Source organism: Psittacula echo (genome assembly GCF_963264785.1).
Source record: "Psittacula echo genome assembly, chromosome: 2".
NCBI classification, from domain to species: domain Eukaryota; kingdom Metazoa; phylum Chordata; class Aves; order Psittaciformes; family Psittacidae; genus Psittacula; species Psittacula echo.
In genome coordinates, this window is record NC_137737.1 from 107,200,817 (window position 1) to 107,223,774 (window position 22,958).

A 22,958-nucleotide genomic window follows, 5' to 3' on the forward strand; every position below is an offset into this window, starting at 1 on the left:
CTTCTACTTAGTGGAGTCTTAATTGCCATGCTCAGTCTGCTGCTGGATTTCTTTCATCTGTTGGTTGTGTAGAAAGCAAGAATTCCTTGATACTTACTATGCAAGTCAGATGGGTGAATTTGTCAGACGATTTTTTTTGGAATTAAAAGATTGCTTTGATTAAGGCTATCTATTATGTAGACTTTCTCCACCCCTCATTTTCCAGCCTGAGTAGAGAATGGCATCACAGATCCCAGATATTCACACACTTCACAGCAGCTTACTGTTGATGTGACTAATCTGTTCAGGCAGATTTCTCTCACTTGCTTTCAAGAATGTTACTGTAATGTATGATCTGCTGGTGCAGATCACTTGTGTTTTAAAGCAACTGCCTTCATTTGATTCTGTTAGTGTACCAGTAGTCCTGTCAGGTGACCCAGAGCAGGTATTTCAGCACCCCTGACTACATCACAAAGGGAGTTAGTTGCACTTGCTTCATATTCTTTATGTCAGCTTGATTGCAGAGATCATCACATGAGATGGCAAGCACACTGAAGAGTGGACAGGCTAGGGGCTAGCAATGTAAGTGGGCTAACAACTATTTCCTGAGTAAGAATATTTTTCCTTCTCACAATTCTGTATAGGGTTGCCACTGCTGATTCACCCTCTAAAACATGACAGGCTACAGGTATAGTGTGGTGGTGTAGCACTGCATCCTGATCTTCATGCATCAGCATGAGTAGCATGTGGCTCCAGGATTTCAGTGTGTGCTAGTAGGTGTTCACAACCAGCAGCTGACAAAACAGGGAAGGAGTCTCATGAACAACATCTGCAGCAGATGTTAAGATTTAATAATATCTTATCAGTAACTAAAAAACAGGGTTCCTTAAGCCTTTTGTAAGAACCTCTGTTTGGAGTAATAAAAAAAAGCGTCATTTAAGTGCTAATTGCTCCCCTTACACGGATTTCTTCCCTTTGTCTCCAGAAGCTCCTCCTTTGACATACAGCACAGCTGCAAAATGCCTCTGTAGCTGCACTGTGTTGGTGGGTGCTGTACTTCCCTTGATCAGCCCTCCATGGTGAAACATCTTGTGTTACCAGCAGTGTGAGCTGCTGGTCTTAATCAACACAAATGTGTGCAGCATCTGGTTGGACTCTGTCATTGCTGACCTCACATCTAGGAATTCAGTGACTGAAAATCTCTGATTGTAGTACAAAAGTCTTAAGAACTTTATCCCAAGAACTTGCAGAACGTCATGCTGGTGAAAGCATACACACTTGCTTTTGGTGGGTAAGTGGCAGGTCAGCCAGTGAGTGGCCCAGATAACACTGCAAAGGTGGAACTGAATTTCAGTGCTTCTTCCTATTTAGTGACAGTGTGGTTCCAGGTGACATTTTTCTAGTAGCATGCAGTGGTCATGGAAACTCTTTGTTCTGCAACACTGTTGGGTACCTAGTGGAGTTTCCCATTACTCCAAACTTTCTTCCATCTTCACCAAAGGAGCAACCACCACCCACTGGCTCTGTCCAGTGATCTCTTTGTGTTTCCATGTTCTAAATCTCTTTTCCTTTCCCAAGACTATTTTTCTTAAAATCTTCTCTATAGTCTTTTAACTGGGGAGGGAAAAAGACTCCTTTTTTTTCTTCCACTTTTAGATAATATAGCATATGAATTCTTTAATTTTTTCCTCATTCAAGAAGAAGGATAAACAAGACCACTAAAACCCATGGAATCAGGCCTGTTACTCCTGCATTACCAGTTTAAAGAATCAGAATAGTTATGGTTGGAAAGGACCTAGAACTCATTTTTCACTTAACTGGCCACCCAGTGCTCTTACAGTCCAAAATACTAACTGGTACATCAAAACTGCAGATTTAGAAGTATTTGACGGGTTAGCTGCCCAGAATTGCTATTAGTAACCCTCTGCTGTTGAGGATAATGGAAGTGATGTCTTATTAGTATTTGTTAGCTGAAATACTCAATACTACTAAAAGCAAGTACGGAGTATTACTTGCAGCTATTCAAGACTAGAAAAGAGAACCTGGATATATTATAATTCTTACACTATTCTGGAACTCTTCCATAACAATCACCATTTTAATCCTCATCACAGTCAGATGTAAGTTATTATGAAAGTATTTTTTATATAGTAAACAACTACAAGTAACAAATATCACAGAATCTGTATTTCTAGTTGACATGTTTGAAGTTTGCAATGTTCAGATTTCAACAAAAGCTGAAATAACACGAGACAGGGTTTTGTTTTTTGTTTTTCTTTCCAAGTATTTATCTTAATACAATGATTGCCAAACTCTCTTGATGTAGAACCAGGACCATAAAGCTTCATGCAGTTGATGAATGAAGTGGGTTTAGATGGGAGAGAAGAACAATGGTTATTTGCTTATTTCTCTTCACATATTTCAAAATGCTATCACTGCCCTACAATATTGAATTTAAACAGTGATGTATCAGATTTGTACCACACTGTAAGGATAACAACAAATTATCTTTTTCTAGTCAAATGAGTGGCAGACTATGACTTGTTGCATCAAAATGAGTGACATATCTGTCTCTGAACCATCATTAAGGCGATCTCCAGCAAATGGGAAACCCTTGAGATTCATATTCTGCTCATGAGACAGACATTCAAGATTTTTTGTGTATAGAGGGAATGAATAAGAGAAAAGTGGGAGGAGGCAACAAATCCTGCTGTCCAGCTTTACAAATGGGAGGAGGAATCTGGCAGTTAAGTTTTGTTTTGGAATACTTGAAAGTTTCACACTTGGCAGGTCTAAAACTATGTTTCCCTTCAACACAATTACACAATCCCATCAGTTTCAGTTACATGCAAAATACTGAATAACTGCAGCACACAGTAGTTCCATAACACATGCAAAGTCCTCATTTATGTTCAGTGTATACTTTGAAAATAGTTGTCTGCTTTCATACTAGATTAGAATAAGGTAATCCTGTATGAACAGGAATACAGCTTTGTTGTTACTGAGAAACAGCTTAGTTAGACTGGTATATAAAAATAAGCATCTCTGCATCAAAATGCAGTGTGCTGTCTATCTCATTTTATGTTTCCAGAGAAGTGCCAGCTGCCTAGCCTGCTACAAGGCATCTGGCTATTAGAAACGCTCGAGTGACCTTGAAGAAGAGCATTCAGCAACTTTAAATTACAGATACTATTTCAATCCATGCACTATTTTCTCATATGCACAGTGCTTTATAACATTTACATATAAGATTGGGTTTTTTCATGCTTACTGGGTGACTGCTTCACTCACGAGTAATATTTATTGAATTTACTTTTCCATTTGTGTGCAATTCAGTTATTTCAATTTATAAATTTAGTAATGCAGAAGGGAGAGCAAGTTTTACGTACAAATGATATACTTAAATATTTTGCTCAGAGCTACCAACAGTAACACTACTTCGCAGTATATCAAGGAACTCCACAAAGTCTATTGAAACAAAGGTAGGGCATGAACAGACTGTAAGAGAGAACCATTATGCAGGGAAATCTGTAGATACAAAACTTGGGCGAGGGAAAAGAGTTTAGGGAATAACTGGTAATCGGAGTATCAAACCAAATATAATACAGAATAAAATATATAAATAATACAATTGAGCTCAATCTACCACATTAATTATAATAATTTAAGTTCCATGGCAGATTTCAGTAGAGGCAGACAAAGTGTGGTCTCTGGTAACTGACATGTTCATGTTTCCTCATTTACATTGAAAAGTGTGTGTGTACATATACATGCTTGTAAAATCTGTCAAATGCTTTATATACAAGTATCAGTATACAGTAATTTAAAATAAAGTTATCTGACTTTTTTGTATTGGGACAAGAATCTCAATTTCACACAAATTTTGTTCTTAAAAGTAGCAGGTACACAGCAGTAAGGTCAAAGAAAGATATGTGAACCAGATACCTAATTTTACGTATTACAATTAGCCAAATATTAAACTGCTCTAGTATGCTTTCTTCCCCCCAGCTGCATACCTTGGCTGTATTGAATACATTTGTACAGGAAATGGTTACTGTTCATTCTTTTTGTAGAGTACTACTGCTATTTGGGGTTTTTTTGGTAACATAGTAAAAAGATAATTCTCACATTTTCCCTGTTCATTGAATGGTAATAGGAAGCATTAGAGTCAAGAAACACTTCTTATGGAACCTACCAGATTTTTTTATGCTTGATAACCTTTTTTTTTTTTGTTTTTGTTTTGTTTTTAAATTGCAGTTAAAAGTAACAAGCAATGAAGCTTTGCCAGATAATTTCCTTTCATTTTGTTTCCTTGTGCATTTGCCAGATGTGCCAGTAATTTAGGGAGTTTTCTTGCTTCTTCAAAGAACCTTAGAAAAAGATAAAAAGATTTTTTTAATGACAGATCAAACGATACAGCTTTCACCTCTCAGTGACCGTAAGTGGACTCTTTCAGTGAGGCACTTCAGAGTTGACAGAACCACTTTTCTTATAATCTAGAATTATGATAATGCTTTGCAGTAGTTAAAACCACCATAAGTTAGGTGTTCTAACCGCTGTTGCTTTCTTCATTTTTAAAAGAAGTACTAGAATGCATATAATTTTATGGAGATTTAGAATGAGTTTATTATTTTCAGACAGTTCATCTTATATTACAAAATCCTTAGAGGTCAGCTCGAACTCCAAAACCTGGTCCTTTCGGTGGCTCAGTCAGAGAAGTAAGGCCACCAGCTGGTTCACAAGAGAAACGTCCACTCCTGAAAAATGAAAAACAGTTTTTTATCCAGTGCTAGTGCTGTTATCACCTCACATACTGTGTGTATCTGATTTAAGGCTGAAGCCACTTTTTTCTTTCATTCTTTCGTGACAAATAGTTTCATAACTGAAATACAAGATAGGATGACTAGTTTTCTTTTTTATTGATTTATAGATTGGCCAGACAAAAGTGATGCTGATCTCAGTAATACCAAAGGCAGTATCTGATTATAGTGGTCATATTTTTGTTAAAGATGCTTCCCTGTGTTTGGAAACTGTAATTAAGACTGTTGTTCTTGTATTAAAAAAAAACAAAAACCAAACCCAAAACATTATGATGAAACAATAGGAACAGGTAACACACCCCCAAGTCAAATTAATTTCTCCATTCACACAAACGTGTATAGTTGGGCTAACAGAGAACAGTGGAAAATAACAGTTCAGAAATAACCCTTCCACAAACTTGCAATCTTTCTAGGTTTTGTCAGAAACTGAAAAGACACCAAACAACCAACAGGAATTTGTTGATTCACATGAGCTAGAAAACTAAAAAGGCAACAAGGGGTATCATTCAGCTATTAAGTACTAAGCCAAATCAGAATGTTTTCACATTTCATGCTCCTCTGGTCAGTCATCAAGAACATGCAAATTCTTTTCTCTGTTCCTTCCAGTTCTTTTTGGCTTTGAAGATACCACAAGGCACTGAATACATGCCATTCTGTTCAGGATGTGAATTAATGCTTTTTATCTGTAGGTTATGACCTCAAATCACAGGAACAGGAATCTAGTTTTTCAGAAGGATCAGCCTTCAAGTAGTTGGCCAGTATTATACCAACAGAGTATACCTTGGGCCAGGTTTGGGAACTTTGCCAGCCTTCAGTTCATCAATTATGTCTTCGATATCTTTAGGTGTCAAATCCTCCTGTAAAAAAAAAAAAACAAAAAAACCCCCAAAAAACCAAAAAAACCCCTGAAAACAAATAACTGATCGAACAGAAAAAAAGACTCTCAAAGTCAGCAACTGCGCTAATTGCAGCATTCAAAATTCATCAGGTTAGGGGCTCTCAGGTGTGGTGCTACATAGCTAATTTTGACCCTGTCCATTAACATGCATACTTGTTTAAAGAATTAGGAAAACTGAAAAACCTACTGTCATTTAATGTTAAAATTTGTTTTATATATATTGCAGAAATTATGTCAAAACTAACAATGTTGATGCAGGTCATTTATAACATGGGCTTGTGTTTTCAGCTTCCTTGGTACCTCAGTGAGCTGGGTCTCTGTCTACCCAGTGTATCCATAGTGGTACATAATGGTGTCAGCTGTGACAAAAGCAATTGTGGGTATAGTTCAAGAGTACAGTTCATAAAAATCAGACTGTGATAACAATAAAATACTTTAAAAAAAAGTTGGTTTTGTGGGTTTTTGTTTGGGATGGTTGTTGTTGTTTTGGGTTTTTTTTTAAGCTGGATTCAGTCAATACATTAATTCCTTTGGTCTGATGGCATCTAGGTCAGGCATAATTCAGGTCAGCCAAATTTAGAAGTCTAAAAGTTTAAAATAGTGTTAAGCCTGCCCATGTTTTCCATCAGACTGCTTTAAAGTGCTTTTAAAAGCTTATCAAATACTTATCTAAAAATCCCAGATTTATGGGCAGACTACTGTCACAGAAACACATTACCTCGCTTGTATAAATCACCACAGTAACTGAAAGGAAAAATAGTCTGATACACTATGCTACAGATGAAGTGTGCTAGGAGGAGGCTAAGAAACTAAAAGATGTTCTAGGTTATAAGTTGTCCTTGCCAATAGGAATTTGAAGTAACTGACCAGAACTTCAGAGTCTGAAACAAATGCAAACACAACTCAGCAAAGAAGTTTCATCTTTAAAAAGGGAATGCAATACTTACGTAGTAATTATCATTTATTTGTACCATTGGTGCATTTACACAAGCACCTAAACATTCCACTTCTATCAGCGTGAAGAGTTTATCGGGTGTTGTTTCCCCAACTTTTATACCTAAATCAATAAAGAATATTAGGTTCAGCAATGTTTACTGAACAAGATTAATAAAGTATAAGTACTCCAGAGACCTCTGATTACTTGTGTTTTGGCCTTAAAAAACAGCTGCATAGTTAAGTCCTCTTAAATGAGTCCAAAATATTTCCATTCAACAAAAGATTTTAACAAACTGTGAAGTCAGTTTTCATATACATTTTGGACACCTTATTTATAGGTTTACAGTTATGGTTTACTGAAAAATAACCATGAAATGACAATTCTAAGAAACAGAACAGCTCTACTTGGGAACATTTTTAGTAATCAATACAATAGAATGGAAAACAGAGAAAACAGCTTTCATGTACTGATATGAAATATGTTAATACGGCACTGAGTATAAAATTCCCAAATTAACCAAGATTCAAGCATTAAAATTCTTAGCTATAAATTCATAAATTCCAATTTTATACACCAAGGCTTATTTATTGAACACCACTGTACACAGACTTGACTTCCATGACACATTTTTTAGTGGTCCAGACAAATACCTTCCCCAGAGGACAGTTCAGCCACCATACCATTTGAGTCTGATCTCAGCAAAACACTCCATGGAAAGAAGAACGCTAAAAAACATTTTTCCTCTACAGTTATTGGGGGAGCAGGAACACCACACTAATGAAAGTCTTAAGTAAGGCCTGTCTCAGTATGAACTACACTATCATCCTTAATGCTTTGATTTCTCAAGCTAAGAGTTTGTTAAAATTAGTCTATCTTTGCAGTAACAAACTTCATCTACATTTCATCTAAATACGCCTTTTCCAGACCACAGAATATGTGAAATGCAAGATAATAAGCAGCTATTCTGCAGCTCTTCTCACATTGGTTCTTAGGAAGGGTTACCATAGCTTATAATTTCATAGAAGGGGAAGAGTTGTTAGTTGCTGATCTTATCCCCCCTTCTCCTCATAACCATCCAGTAAGGAGGAAAAAGATTATCAGAGGGCTGCAGCACCTCTCCTATGAAGACAGGCTGAGAGAGTTGGGCTTGTTCAGTCTGGAGAAGTCTCAGGGGAGACCTTACAGCGGCCTTCCAGTACCTAAAGGGGGCCTACAAGAAATCTGGAGAGGGACTTTTCACAAGGACATGTAGGGAGAGGACAAAGAGGAATGGCTTTAAACTGAAACAGGGTAGATTTAGATTAGATATTAGGAAGAAATTCTTTACTGTGAGAGTGGTGAGGCAATGGAGCAGGCAGCCCAGAGAAGTTGTGGCTGCCCCATCCCTGGCAGTGCAGGTTGGACAGAGCTTGGAGCAACCTGGTCTAGTGGAAGGTGTCCCTGCCTTTGGCAGGGAGCTTGGAACTAGATCATCTTTCTGGTCCCTTCCAACCCAACCTATTCTATGATTCTATCACCTTGCTGAAGTTAAAAAAAAAAAAAAAATCTCACAATTTTCATATGGCATATACCTCAAAAATCTTATTTTGCATATAAAAAAAAAAGCCATAGCATTCAGAGTCTTCTCCTGTATATGGCATGGCACTTATTTTCTCAGTCCAAGAGTCACATTAGAATAATGAGCTTCCTGGCAAACAGTCTTTAAAATCACTTTAAGATCAGTAAATGGCATTCCAGGCAATGGCCTCTTCTGCTTTGCTGTATTGAAATCTTTACAAATAAAGACTAAAGGCGGAATCTGAAATTTGAAGTGTTTAGCACCTCTTCTCCAATAATTTCAGTCTGTATTCTGTATTTTCAATACTATTGCTGTTTCCACCATGAGTAATTTTACTTCAGTAGCATTAAACAAATGTTAAAAAAATTACAAGTATATTGCAAATCTGTGTCATACCAAGTTTCTTCTTAATGGCTTCTAAAATACTGTCAGAGTCTCGCAGCATGCAAGGCGTGGTAGTGCAGACCTGAATATGATACTTCCCAACAGGTTTACGATTATACATTGTATAGAAGGTTGCTACTTCATACACTCTCATGGGAGGCATTTCTAATACTTCAGCAACCTGTAAGAAGGAGAAAACAGAATATATTGAATTCTCGCAGGGCATCAGTAAAGGCATTTAACAAACCTGTAAAGTCACCTTTCCCCTGCAGTAGCAGGTAAGTAAGAGGGAGGGGATAGGTATCAGTGTACAGCTATATTCAAGCACCAAGAAGAGACACCCGAATTACTCTGGAGTCACCACGTGTGAGAACAAACTCCACTGAGCCATGGATTAGCACAGCAAGGAGCTCAGGTCAGTTCATCTCCAACATCTAGCATCATATAAAAGCAGATACAAGGAGTCAGTAGGGTTTCCAGGTTTCATTGTCAGCTCCAGCTCATACCACATTTCTGCTCTTTTGCTGTATGAGTGAACAAACTTGTGCAAATCTGCCTACACTAACCCACATAAGCCTTCTGTAAGGGAATACTTACAGGTTGGTGCTATGGTCACCTAGTTCAGACAGCACGTCTGCCTCAGGTTCTGTGGCACACCATGGCTACTTCTGCAGATTGGCGTCACAGCTAATAAATGGAGGGGGGGGGAAGCACGATCTCCATGGAGACAGTTCTGGTGCAAGTTATCCCTGACCTCATTAACCTGGAACCCTGCAAACTGCTCAGGTTGAGAACCGGCTCTGTTTTCAAAGGTAACTGTTTTATGTTCCAGTCTATTAGCAGGCAAATAACAGACCATGAAAAATATTCATTCACTTTAATGATATCAATCTGAAACTTCAGAGTAAATAAACAATACTTTTCCCATTCAGTATTAATAGAGATTTGAAGCTTTATGCTACACTGTACGAACAGTAGCTGACCTAAAATGCCGTCCTCTAAATGTGCCCATAACTCCTTTGCTATTTTCTGTAATGCTCAGACTCCTTAGTGTATCTTAAATGAGTTTAAAGCTTCTCATTTTAAAACTGATGATACGCCAGATTGTAACACAAAATGTAGCATTTATTTATATAAACAGAATTTTTTATTTCTTGTTATCTGACTACTGCCATGCAACCTATCGCTTTGGAACAGTGCACTTGCTTACTTTGAAACCATTTTAATAACTGGTAAGTTTTCCAGGCATTTGCTGTGAAGTGTTATACAACTTGTATGCTCGTGACACATATCACACTAATGCTGGTCGGTCTGCAGTCTTTACAGGCCTAAAGACTGTAAAGCACGATCCTGGTAATGCGTGTGGTGTCACTAACCTGTGAGGAGAAAGCCCCCATCATCCTTATCTTTCTTCTTTCCCAAACTTCAGCAGCAGACAAAATCTTTCAAGTTTCTGTTCCAACTTCCAGAATGTGACTGGGAAATCTAAACAGGGCTCATGTAATTTTTGTTTTCTCTGTAGTTTCTAGCAATGGGCTAACATTGTGTGAAAAACAGAGCCCCGGGTTTTCTGCATTAGTTTTCCCTTCCATTTTTTAAATGTAGCCTCATATGGAACTCTGACAATTCTGTGCCACGTGTAAATTCCCACATTAGTATGCTTTGGTAAAGAAATGCCAATATTCTAGTAAGATACTGAAAGAAAACAGTAAAACTGTGCTTGAAAGAGAATTGAGTACTAAATACCTTGTTCATAGCTGATATGGGCAACCATCCATGCTGTCTCTGGGCCAGATCTAGTACTGCCATGACAGCTGCAGACTTGTGTCCCCCTGGGTAGTTGTTTATGATTGCTTCTATCCGCTTTTTAAAGGGAAAGAGGGAAAAAATACATCAGTACTGATGTAAAGACAAAGTCTGTGCATTTCACTGCTTTTTGTCTGCATACCTTTTGGTTTTCAGGTGTGAATTCAAACGGAGTATCTGGATTATTTTCAGGAGTATCTCTGTGCTTCAGGAGAAGAAAAAGAAAATGTGTAAAAATAGGGTTGTGAAGAAATTTTTCAGGACAGATCTACTGTTGTAAAATATCTTCTCAATAGACAGTTACAGTTGAGTTGCTTGAGTAAAACAGATATATTCCAGGTAAAGACTTCATAGAACTCAAAGGATTAAACTTCTTTGGGAAAGTTATCAAAAATATTGATAGCCCCCTTTTTTTTTTTTTATTTTCCCATGAGAATTCAGAAGTCTTGAAGTAACATTTTCCTATAATAAGATCTTAGTTCTGATAAAAATCCTTATTCACCAGAAAAACTTCTGCCCAAAACTTTCATTTCTCTCTAATCTGCTCATTATGATATACTTGAAATACTTGTAGTTAAGTTTCATTCCAAACTTTATACCGTTTTCAAATTGAGAAATTTGCAAATTAAATGGCAAGCTTGGGGAATAATGCAAACTATACTTGAGCCTTGATGTTAAAAGCAATTCACAACCAGCTAATAATAAAAGCTTTAAAATGATATTTAGGAGAAAGAAACCCATTCCACTCACTTTCACTTTGATCATTTTCTCAAGTAGCCCAGGGTGATGTTGCAGTTTCCATGCTGTGTTCTTGTTGAGCAGTGAAGGGTTTAATGACAAATCTTAACATTGCAAAATACTTGTATACTGAAAGACTGTCATAAGTGCAGAACTTAAAATATATGTGGCCCATAGCTATTCCTGGGTTTAGAAATTTTAATATGGAAATATCAAAAGGCCAGATATTTCAATTACATCTGCTGGTCTAATGACAGATTCCCTTTGCTTATCCTATCTATATCCTGGAGCAGAGTACTACTGCCTCTCTCAATTTGGTAGCATACACACCTACCATGGTCCCAAGTCAAATACAAAGCCACAGTCGTTATGTACTTCACGACCAAGGATGACTTTCCCCCCAAATAACAGGAATTAAAGGAAGATAACTGATTCCCTTTGAACACACAAATCATTTATTAAGTGTGAATTTACTGCTTATTGTGTGGTCTACAAGGTAACACAGGACAGCTTTGAGGAACACGGCTGTCACTATTTTAGACTGACCGAGATAAAGGATTTGACTCCTCATTTGTAATGTTGGTGAGGGTTTTGTGCTGATTTTAATGAAAGTTCTCAAAAACAGGCTGATGGAGAAAAAACTGGAAATACTGTGCAGCTTTTAAGTTTTTTCCCCTTCCAGACCTGTCTGTGTTTTAGCTGAACAGATCAAATCCATGATTCATGATAAGTATTTCCGTAACTTAACTTTTCCTTCTCAAATCTGCATGCCTGTTTTATTTCAGGCTGCTATTTTGCCTTCCATAGCTATTTGATACAGTTACAATTGTACTTAATTTCTTTTGCAAATATATTTGATTTATTGAAATCTCCCTCTTTGTCTAGAACAGCTGTTTTTTTCAGTGTATCATCTCTAAACTGATATTTTATATGTGAAGAGGAATAATAAAGACTTTATATTCAAAGCTACAGCTGTCACACAGTCACTTCTATGCAGCAAGGCTCCAAAATACACTGTAAAGGCTACAGCACAGGTGAACACTATGAGATCATAGAATAGCTCGGGTTGGAAAGGACCTTAAGATCACCTAGTTTGAACCCCTCTGCCATGGACAGGGACACCTCACACTAAACCATGTCACCCAAGGCTCTATCCAGCCTGGCCCTGAACACTGCCAGGGATGGAGCATTTACCACTTCTTCGGGCAGCCTGTTCCAGTGCCTCACCATCCTCACAGTAAAGAACTTCTTCCTTATATCTAACCTGAACTTCCCCTGTTTAAATTTAAACCCATTACTCCTTTTCCTATTCCTGCAGTCCCTAATGAAGAGTCCCTCCCCAGCATCCCTGTAGGCCCCCTTCAGATTTTTTGTTTTCCATTTTCCTAAATGGGCTTCATCTATTTCTGTGCTTTAGAGAGTTTGATAGCTTTCATCAAAAGCTTAAGAGTTCTAGGCCTACTGAGCTGTGAGGAATTTGTCAATTGCACATTCCGTAGTCTTCGATTTGTCTGATGATGCACCTCTTATTCAAGACTTGCATGAACTGATTTACTTCTGAATGATACAGGTGCATTTCTCCCTTTTTTTTTGGAGACAGATTCTGGTGAGCAAGATCAGAATTAAGGACACAGTATTGGAGAGAATACTGTGTTCAGTCACAGAGTGGTTGAGGTTGGAAGGGACCTCTGGAGGTCATTCAGGCTGAACTCTCTTGTACAAGCACGGCCACCCACAACTGCTTGGCCAGGGCCATGTCCAGATGGGTTCTGAGTATCTCCAAGGTGGGAGACACCACAACCTCTATAAGCAGCCTGTGCCAGTCCTTGGTGACCCTCACAGTTATAAAAAAAGTGTTTCCTGATGTTCTCTGAGGCCATTGCCTCTGGTCCTGTCACTGAGCATCACTCAGTAGAGTCTGGATCTCTTTGCATCCTCCCTTCAGGTATCTGAAGGCACTCCCTCACCCAGCCTTCTCTAATAGTCACAGCTCTCTCAGGTTTTCCTCATACAAGATATGCTCATCAAAAGAAACCAAATACATTAAGGCTTCCTCCCTACACAAACTAAGTGCAAACAGCTATGTCTACCATTTACAGACATTTGCTGAAAAGCAAGGTCAAACTTTATTCCTTTAATTTTTTAACCAGCTCCTTCTCGTGCTCCCTACTAAATTGAAAAATGTTAAAAGTACTCTCAGACCCAAGTATTTCACTGACCATCTTCATGAGTAATTGAAACTAATACATTGATTCTCTGACCTGCTGTGCAGCCCTATGACAAAGCCCACATCAGGGCAGCCTATGTGTTAAGGAAACTCAGCCCATCTGTTTCAAACCACAAAGTAGAAGAGCTACATTTTAGCTGTTAAGGGGCTAAACACAGGTAGAAGTCAAAGGCAGAGAGGGCACGTTTAAAGAAAGGTAGGTAACTATTATAAATAAAAGTATCTTTGAAATCAGGCCTTCCCTGGCCATCAAAAGTGCCAGTTTTGGAACAGCTCTCTTGCATTACTATGGGCAAACAATCTACCTAGTTTTAAGCTTCACATATATACTTTTTTTGGGAAGAGTGATCTGTCCATCTGTGATGGTACTAAGTTTAAGTCTCTGCTTGTCTGGTTCAGAATAAAAAGGAGTATCAGTAGTTCTCTTATTTCTGTATTTTTCTGATAATGTGTAAGGAAAACAAAACTTGCATGAAAAAGGTTTGCAAAGGGATGCATAGGCATGTAAATCAGAACTGCCTTTTAATACTAGATCTTATGACAACCAGGTCTCCTGTTAGCCAGGTCCCCTGCTGGTACAAAGCAAACATGCTCTATGTATTTCCTGTCCTCACAGATAGATTTCATATATGGAAAGTGCAACAAGAACCACCAATATGCTTTGCAAAACAAACCCAAGAGACTTGTATGTATAAACTGACATACAAAGAGGGCTACCACCAGGTTAGTTACTCCCAGGTAAGTCCACTATTCCTCCACAAGCAGTTTTTAACAACCTCTGACACTTTATATTAATTCCAGGAAACTAAGACTTACTTTTTTTTTTTTTTTAAATGTTGCTGTTTCTTCCCACCTCTCCCCCCCACCCCCCTGAGGAATCTGGACAGAAAAAATCCCATTTTCTGACTGTATATAAACACCTAGTGTTGATTAAAATAATACATTCAGTTCAAATCAGCAGGAAGAGTTTCCCTTGAAATCTGCTGTGTTAAACAACATCTGAAACTTGCTTTAAAGGTTTCTAGTTGTAATTGTTTGCCCTAACTACACATGTACTGACGTCTGTCTTCTTCCCATAGCTTTTTGCTTCACAGAGGAACAAATATGAGCCTGTTAAAAAAAAAAAAACAACCAACCAACCCCCCCCCCCGCCATAAACCACCACACACACACTTCCCCCTTTCGCTCTCCCCCCGGAACAATTTTCTGTGCTCTTCTAGCAAAAATTCTGTTGTGGAATGAAAATAAAGGAAGTCAATGATGCCATTAAATAAAGTGCTGCAAATCACAAGTAGCTAACTAGAACACACAGCTTCACTTCTCTGCTTTCCTTCCTCTATTTTCAGGTTCCTCCCTCCAGCAAATAATTTGAACAGTTACATAAATCTTGAAAAATGTCTGGAGAATTTACAAAGCTATTTAGCTTCATGTGCCAGGCACCAACACACATTAGGATGCCAAAGACACCTTTTGCCTGTCTTCACCAACGTCAAACTAGACTTGAAGTTTCCTAAGTTGTCAGCCTACACTGTTTCCTCTATTCCTTGAATACCAGCTCTCACTCTATAAATCATCAATGCTTGCTCAAGTTTCTGGAAAAGTATACAAAGCATGTACTGTAATCCCATTAACTTAGTTGTATGAGAAAAGCTGTAGAGACAGCTGCAGAAAGGCAACAACAACAGCAAAAATCTGTCCAAAAAATGCTGAGCACTTGCTTTCAACAAAGTGGTCAATTCCCTAGTAAAGTGCTGATTTCTAGTGAACACTGGAAAACCACCAAATTATTCAGCTGTTAAACCACAGACTAGCTAAAGCTCTAAAGAGGGCAGAATGGGGCAGAATCCACCTCTTGGAGATGCTTCAGGTTCTTTTCAGAAGTAGACAACACATTTGCTTTACACATTTAAATTGGAGTGCTTTTTCTTTTTTGCAATCACTATTACTATTTTTATATAAATATATATATATATATAGGGATGCCTCTGATAATGCCTAATGGCCTCAATTATTAATCATTATGCAACATGCTATATCACATATAAAATGAACAAGAACTGCATGTTTCAACTCCCAGTAAGCAGTAAACCTGGGCCTAACCGTAATTCTGCAGCACATATTAGAAAACAAGAAAATACACCTGCAAAAAGTTTCATGAGCTTCAATTACAAATTCAGTTAATGCCAATTATAAAGGGCAACAAGCTGTTTTATAATGAAATACAGTTTAAGCAGAGTCTTATCTGCAATCACACCCAAATGCTACTAGTATCACCATTACCACGAGTTTTCACTATACAAGGAAAGAAACACAAGGCCAAAAACAAAAGCAAAAAACAAAACACCCTTTTAATACCCCATCACAACCATAATAAAAAGTTCTATTGAAAAAATATGCTGCTTTGTAAATGCCAGCAGGCTTCTATAGCAAAGTTCTGTCTATTAGAAGCTTTCAGGCAGATTAAAAAAGCATATGCCAAGTCTTACACATTCCCCTCACAGTAAGATAGAAAATGACTTACCACAAATAAGGCTCCTCCACTGGCATTGCATCCTGCTGTTCTATGCAAATATCGGACTTGTCTTATCTACAAACAAAGTACAAAGTATTAAATAGTTAATAATTTACATACTGCTAGGGGCTGCTTTCAGAACCAGCTTGATTTCTTCTCTAACTGTAAACTATTACTACTACTATCATCATTAATAATTTAAGTCAAGAAGAGACTATTAGGAGCTTTACTATTAGGAGAGAAAATCTCTTAATTCACTTTGACTGTTTTAGACAACATAGAAGTAAAAGGATTTAACTTCAGGTAATACTCTGCCACAGCTTAACTGAAGTGCCTCAAAGACAAATTCTCATCAAACATTTCATGAAGAATTTTCTAATTTGTTAGTTTATACCATATGTGCTTTAAATGTAAAGTCTGCAGAAACTACCACTACTACTGTGGTTCTTTCTCATTGACATGCTTCTGCAGCTTTTATCTAACTGAGCAGTATGATCAGGCATATGAGGACAAATGTAAACACAAACCTGAAGTATCATCATAACACACATCTATATGCAAGTTCTATTTAGCTATTCCCTGTACCCTCTGTCTGGACCTGTCATGCCAAACAGATCAAGATTTCTAGATTCTGTCCAGTATTACTAAGATAACTTGTTAATATTATCTTGTCATAAGTAATCATTCTATAACAAATTTAATTTTGTAGTATTATATTCTAGATCAATTTTTATATTTCCTAAAGTATAGCATATTAATATATATATATATATATATATATATATAAAAAATCCCTCCTTAACTAACTTATGTTACCGTACAAAATCTGTGGGACTCCAAGCAGATCAGCATCAAACTAGCAAGAATATAGTCACAGGGTGAGATCTGAAACCCAAGCCTAAGTGCCAGGGAACTACATTCCCTTCTCCTCTGTAAGAGCAACCTGATCAGCTTAATGCTTTCAGCAGCAGCTCATGTCGTTTTCACCCACTGTCGTTTCACACGCTGGCTGCTGTCATATCATCAGTCCTTCCGGGAAGCGCTAGATCTACTACGCAGTTATGTGTATTATGTTGTGTGCACCCATTTCCTCTTTGCTCTCCACTTCTGCCTCACCTGAAAGCAGCAGCTAGGAAAGCAATTCATCTGCCATTCTTTGTCAGAGGCCAAAATGAACTCTCGGATACATGGATAACTGCAGATTGTTCCCAAATGCCACCTTTTCAGAGAGATTCTCAGTCTACCATCTTTATCAACTGACATGAAACACATCAAATGAAGTGCACTGGCATGTCAATTTGAGTGCCCTCAGTGTGCCAGACAGCATATAAAATACAGGGAAAAGACTTCTAAGTGTGAGTAGAGAATGCAAATATAACTAAAATTCTGCAGTGCTGAAAGGAACATACAAATGAGAATGTGATGCTCTGGTATAAATCAGTATAAATCATACTAAAGTATGCTAAATAAATATAACACATGTATGCAATGCTCCTTCAAAAGGAAGCACTTCAGATGAAAACCCCTTATTCTATCCAAAGATATTGTTCTGTTTCCAAGAACTACACCTGTAATTTCAGACTCGGAAGAAGAAATAGGATGAGCCCCGGTTTTTTGCACTGGCCTAAAGGATTTCTGTTGAAGAGCTGACTCGGGAATGAAGAACAAATTAAGGGGCTTCCTTCCCATGGAGAGTCTGACATATAGACAAATTAGAAACTTTACTTCCGTATGGGAAGCTTCCCGATAACCTGCAATAAGCACCACGCAGTTACTGCTGGAGCCTTTTCCACCTGTCGCAGGCAGCGCAAATCTAGAGCCTGTCAGGTAACCCCGACTAGCCGCGAGGCCTTGAGGGCGAGAGAAACACCCGGCAGCGACGCCCTTCCACCACCTGTCCCAGGCCTTTCTTCCCCGTGGCCGAGCCCTATCGCAGACCCCGGCCGCCCTCCCACTGGGAGTGCAGCACCGGCTTCCCCCCAAGTCCACCCCGCCCGCCGCGGCCTGTCTCCTCTCCCGCGGCCTCCTCCAGCCGCGCCGGCGCCCTGCCCCTGCCGGCGGGGAACAGACGTGTGGCCGCCGCCACAGCAGCGGCCTCCCCCTTACCGAGCGTGCAGCCGCGGCCCGCAGGGGAGCCCACAGGAACATGGCGAAAGCAAAAACAACGACGCCCCTTCACCCCCCCTCCCCTTCTCCTTGAGGCCTCCGCTCGCCCTCCGCGCAGCGGCAAGGAGACGCGCCCTGCGCATGCGCTGGCGACGCGCCTCTGCGCGCGCGTACCCCTGCGCTCCCGCGAGCCGGGCCTCTCGGCGGGAGCGCGCCGGGTGAGCTCGCGCCGGCGGCCGTTAGCGGTTGGACGTTATCGGCGTTGGGTTGGCGGTGTCCCCTGTGGCGGACATGGATCGCGAACGAGTGGGGTCGCCGCTCGGTTACTGCGCTGGCAGGTGTCGTGGTGGCCCATTCTGCGAGGAGGAGTTACTCGGGCTGTCCCTTCTGCCCTGTCAGACCCGGACGGTTCGTGTCAAGTAACAGAAGCAAGCCACAGGATGAAAAAACACAAACAAACCAATAAAATCCTTTGGAAGCAAGGACCTGTGGTAAATAGCGGGAAATTGCAGAAACTTGTGAGGCTTTTGGGGTCCTCCGTTTTACTCCATTCAGCTCAGTTTTGTTGATTGGGGTATTGAATATTTTAACTCCTTGCACCTATGTTTTGACCTTCCTTGACCAGAAAAAACAAGACTTAAAATTTGATTGTCTTCAGGGCCTCATAGCAGCCTTCCAGTATCTGAAGGGGGCCTACAAGGGTGCCAGAGAGGGACTCTCCATCATGGACTGTAGTGATAGGGCATTGCTTTGTGCATTCTGCTTTGTACATGCACTGACCTTAAGTGCCAAAGTCCTGCCTACACAGGTCCTGGTGCAGCACCACAAAGTGTGTGCATACAACGGCTCAAAACCACTATAAGTACCTGAGAGGGTCTTTTATGGACCATAATGATTTCAGACCACTCTTTTTCCAGTGTGACCCATCAGTGAGGGAAGCTGCATTCCAGAGAGCAAGACTCCCTGCGTTTATTCTTTGGACAAGGGTCTGGAAATGCAGCAGGTGATATACTTCTGCCTGTGTCTTCAGGTGTGCAAGGATTGGTGAGAAATGGCCAGACCACCTCTTCCTGTAATAGTGCACCTCGTCCTCAGCATCCTTACAAGTATTACTTGTATGGGCTAGTAAGGGAGAGATGGAGAGTACTATTCTTTTCAGCAAATATACACAAGACAGTTATTCTTGCAACCAAATAACTATTCAGTGTGTCATTGGATTTCTTCATTAGTATGCATATTATGTCAAATAATTGCCATCAGGCTTTTGTTTTAGATGCAGTTATACTAGGGATATTTAATGACTGCTACATTACTCTCTGCCCTGAAATACAAAAATAAAGAGATTGGCATTCATTAATCTTCAATCCATTATTTATGTACTGGCATTTGCTATATATTTTCTGACATTCAACAGTAGTACCTCCAGCCACGGCATTACAATTAGACTGAAACCATTAAATTTTAATTGTTTTATAATACATGCTGTAACATTGTTATAGAAACCATAAGTAATTTGCAGTGTAGGGACTGTGAATGTTTGCAAGCCATTTGAAGATTCTTCTGAAAACAGGTAATCTGGAGAGAACATAAGTACTATGAAATGGTATCACAGGCTTCTTACTGCATTGACACACCTTCAATCAGCTCTGCTGTAAAAAAGAAAAGGCTATTAAAATCTTTCTGAAACCTGAGCATTATACATTAGTATGTTCATATTGAACTAGTTCAGTGATCTATTTTAGGAAGTGTGAAAACACGGGGGACAAACAGAAGAGATCATATTAAATAATTAAGGCCTAAAAACATTGGAAAACAAAATATTCTCAGTTGCAGTCTTCATGTTGTGACTACAAAAGCTGGCTTATATACCCAGGAGTGTTTGAGATTAAAAGGTGCTGCTATCTTTGTGATACATTAGATTTAATTACATGTACTACAGAGTAGAATTAGTGTGAAGTATGATCTGAGACCCATTTCTGTAAGCAAGGTAGAGACAAAGCAGTCAGTGGACTGCCTCCACATTTAACACACTCACCTGAGAACAGTAAATATTAGAATAGATATTTTTAGCATCATAGAAGGAACTTTTCCAACAAAAGATGACTGTATAATTAGTCTTGAGGTTGTACATGCAATCTCTTATGCAGAACATTTTACTTCAGAGAAATAACTACAGAAGTATAGGGACTGAAAAGAAAAAAAAAGAAGGCACATTGGAAAAAAACAACAATCCCACAGTTACTTAGCCACCAAACTGGAAGTGAACATCAGGGAATACTGCTGCAGGGGAAGGCTGCCTGGGATAATGGTGCTTACTATACCAGAGAAACCTGGAAGGTGTAGTTGTTAGAGCATCTGAAAAGACATTTATAAAGAAGGAGCATGTCTCTGCCACAGGTAACTGGCCATAGCTTCTGTGCAGGTGGAGAGTGGTATAGCTCCACTGAAGAAGAGAGAACTGAACTGATTTTCCTCATCTGAGGACCAGGCCTACTGGTTTGTGAAATAGGAGCTTTCACATTGCATGCAGCAAATATATTTCAGTTATTTTATGATTACTTTGCTGCCATGGCTTGAGTATTAGAGATGACAAATTTGCACCACTGTTCTACAGTATGCTTGAAGCAAATGGCAGCAGTACCAGTAAATGGTGAATGATAATGAAAATAGGCTCAAGCTGTATTGTGTTCCAAATGCAGATAAAATGTTTATAGCCTCAGCATCCTTTACATAATACCCACTGAACTCAGTAAAATATTCATATATAGTTTAGACAGTTATTTTGTGTTATATCATGAAGTTTGATATATATTTAAAAGTAATCTGTGCTTAAATTCAAAGATGACTTGTTGGCATTCCTTCATGATATAATCTGTTCTGTGTACGGATGGCATTACAGAGTAGCAACACATGTTAAGTTTTTTCCTTTACTGTGTACTTTTATGACACACTGCACTTTACTCAGCATATGTACATATTGCTTATGTTCCTCGATGCTGCTTTAGTGTTACTGAGGTCTAATGAGGAAGCCTACACAGTACTATGGAACACTCTTCCGCTGAAAGAATAGGGGATGATGAAAAACATCCTAATGGTGTTTACTATTTGCAAAAAGTACAATTTTATAAGACCCTTGATTAGATCTGTACTTTCTGCAAATGCAGTTGCTTCAATATGCTCTAGCAGTTTAAATTTCACCATCATGTGAAAGTACATTTCATATTATGCATGAAAGTGAAAATGCACTTAAAGTTTAGAATGGCCCTAAGACCTCACTAGGGCACTAGGAATAAATCTTTCTCAATTAAACTATTAATAAAGACTGATGAGGAGTTAAATGCATTAGACACTTAAATGCCCTGGCTAGAAACTTGCACTCCTTCCGTGGTTAACTGACTCTCTCCTGACTATGTACAGAGCCTAAAGAGCTACTTTCCTAAGTTAGTCTCCCACGTCAGGTATCAAGAGCTATAAGGAAGAACAGCTTCCAAATACCCTACACAATTTAATTTTAATTCATATATTGCTTCCGTATTCAGGTTAAATATTAATTTAAGCTTAAGAATGTCTTGATGTGTAAATAAACTGCTGTAAGAGACACTGCCTCTCTCTTCAGTAAGGTTGTGAAAGGCTGCTGTGACTTCCACTGTCATCTCCTGACTTTCTTATGTTAATAATCCTTGAAGTTCAAACACCATTCAAAAAAGTGGTCAGCATCTTTTTGCAGGAGCTTTGAACTTTCTTTATTCCAAAGGGCAGCTAGAACTATAATTAGGTACAGCTAGTCTTCATTATTTAACTCATTTATTATTTATGTCTTCCTCCCACAGTGCCTGTGAACCTCACATCTTGTTCTGGCAAAGAAGAGAATCTGAATGTTGCTCTACTTGGTTTCACAAGCTCCAGGCATGGTCCTTGGTTTACAAGCTGGGCTTCAGGGTGCTGGCCAAATGCAAGCAGTAGTGTTACAGTCTCTAGCATCCCAAGCAACCAAGTTACCAATGCACTCTCTCCACCTTTCAGGCAAGCAATCAGAGATGACCTCCCCTGTACACATTTACTACCTGCATGTATGTAATTGTTGTCACTCCCTCACTGCAGTCTCTCATAGAATCATAGAATAGTTAGGGTTGGAAAGGACCTTGAGATCATCTAGTTCCAACCCCCCTGCCATGGGCAGGGACACCCCACACTAAACCATGTCACCCAAGGCCTCATCCAACCTGGCCTTGAACATCGCCAGGGATGGAGCATTCACAACCTCCCTGGGCAACCCATTCCAGTGCCTCATCACTCTCACAGTAAAGAATTTCTTCCTTATATGCAATCTAAACTTCCCCTGTTTAAGTTTTAATCCATTACCCCTTGTCCTATCACTACAGTCCCTAATGAAGAGTCCATCCCCAGCATCCCTATAGCCCCCCTTCAGATGCTGGGAGGCTGCTATGAGGTCTCCACGCAGCCTTCTCTTCTCCAGGCTGAACAGCCCCAACTTTCTCAGCCTGTCTTCATACGGGAGGTGCTCCAGTCCCCTGATCATCCTCGTGGCCCTCCTCTGGACTTGTTCCAACAGTTCCATGTCCTTCTTATGTTGAGGACACCAGAACTGCACACAATACTCCAGGTGAGGTCTCACGAGAGCAGAGTAGAGGGGCAGGATCATCTCTTTCAACCTGCTGGTCACGCTCCTTTTGATGCAGCCCAGGATACCTCTCCTCACCTCATGCTGGATAGATTATGTTTTTGACACTTTGTTGGTTATTGTATTCCTAAGTTCTGCACGTCTTCTGGGAGGTGGAAGGAGAGGTAATGGCAATTTTCAATGGAGATAAATGCAGGAAGGACATAATGGAATGGAGTTTTAGGCTGTTTTCTTCTAAGCTTCTGACAGTCAGTGTGTCACTGTCTTTTTGCAAAGATCATGCCTGACCAGAATGGTGACAGCTTTAGTAACAACTTGCATTGCCTTGTCATACTTTTCAAGAACAAGTTT

The 22,958-nt window shown here is 39.4% G+C and overlaps 1 protein-coding gene across 1 annotated transcript; it reads right to left on the reverse strand.

The window, feature by feature from the left end:
- Positions 1-4,580: 4,580 nt before the first annotated feature.
- Positions 4,581-18,108, reverse strand: NDUFV2 (NADH:ubiquinone oxidoreductase core subunit V2; the record flags this gene model as incomplete). The annotated part of the gene is given in 9 exon segments (XM_080610124.1): positions 4,581-4,736; positions 5,580-5,656; positions 6,645-6,754; positions 8,589-8,757; positions 10,323-10,439; positions 10,525-10,587; positions 15,869-15,934; positions 17,966-18,022; positions 18,025-18,108. Coding segments are annotated over 9 exon segments (837 nt in total). The 3' UTR covers positions 4,581-4,642.
- Positions 18,109-22,958: the final 4,850 nt, after the last annotated feature.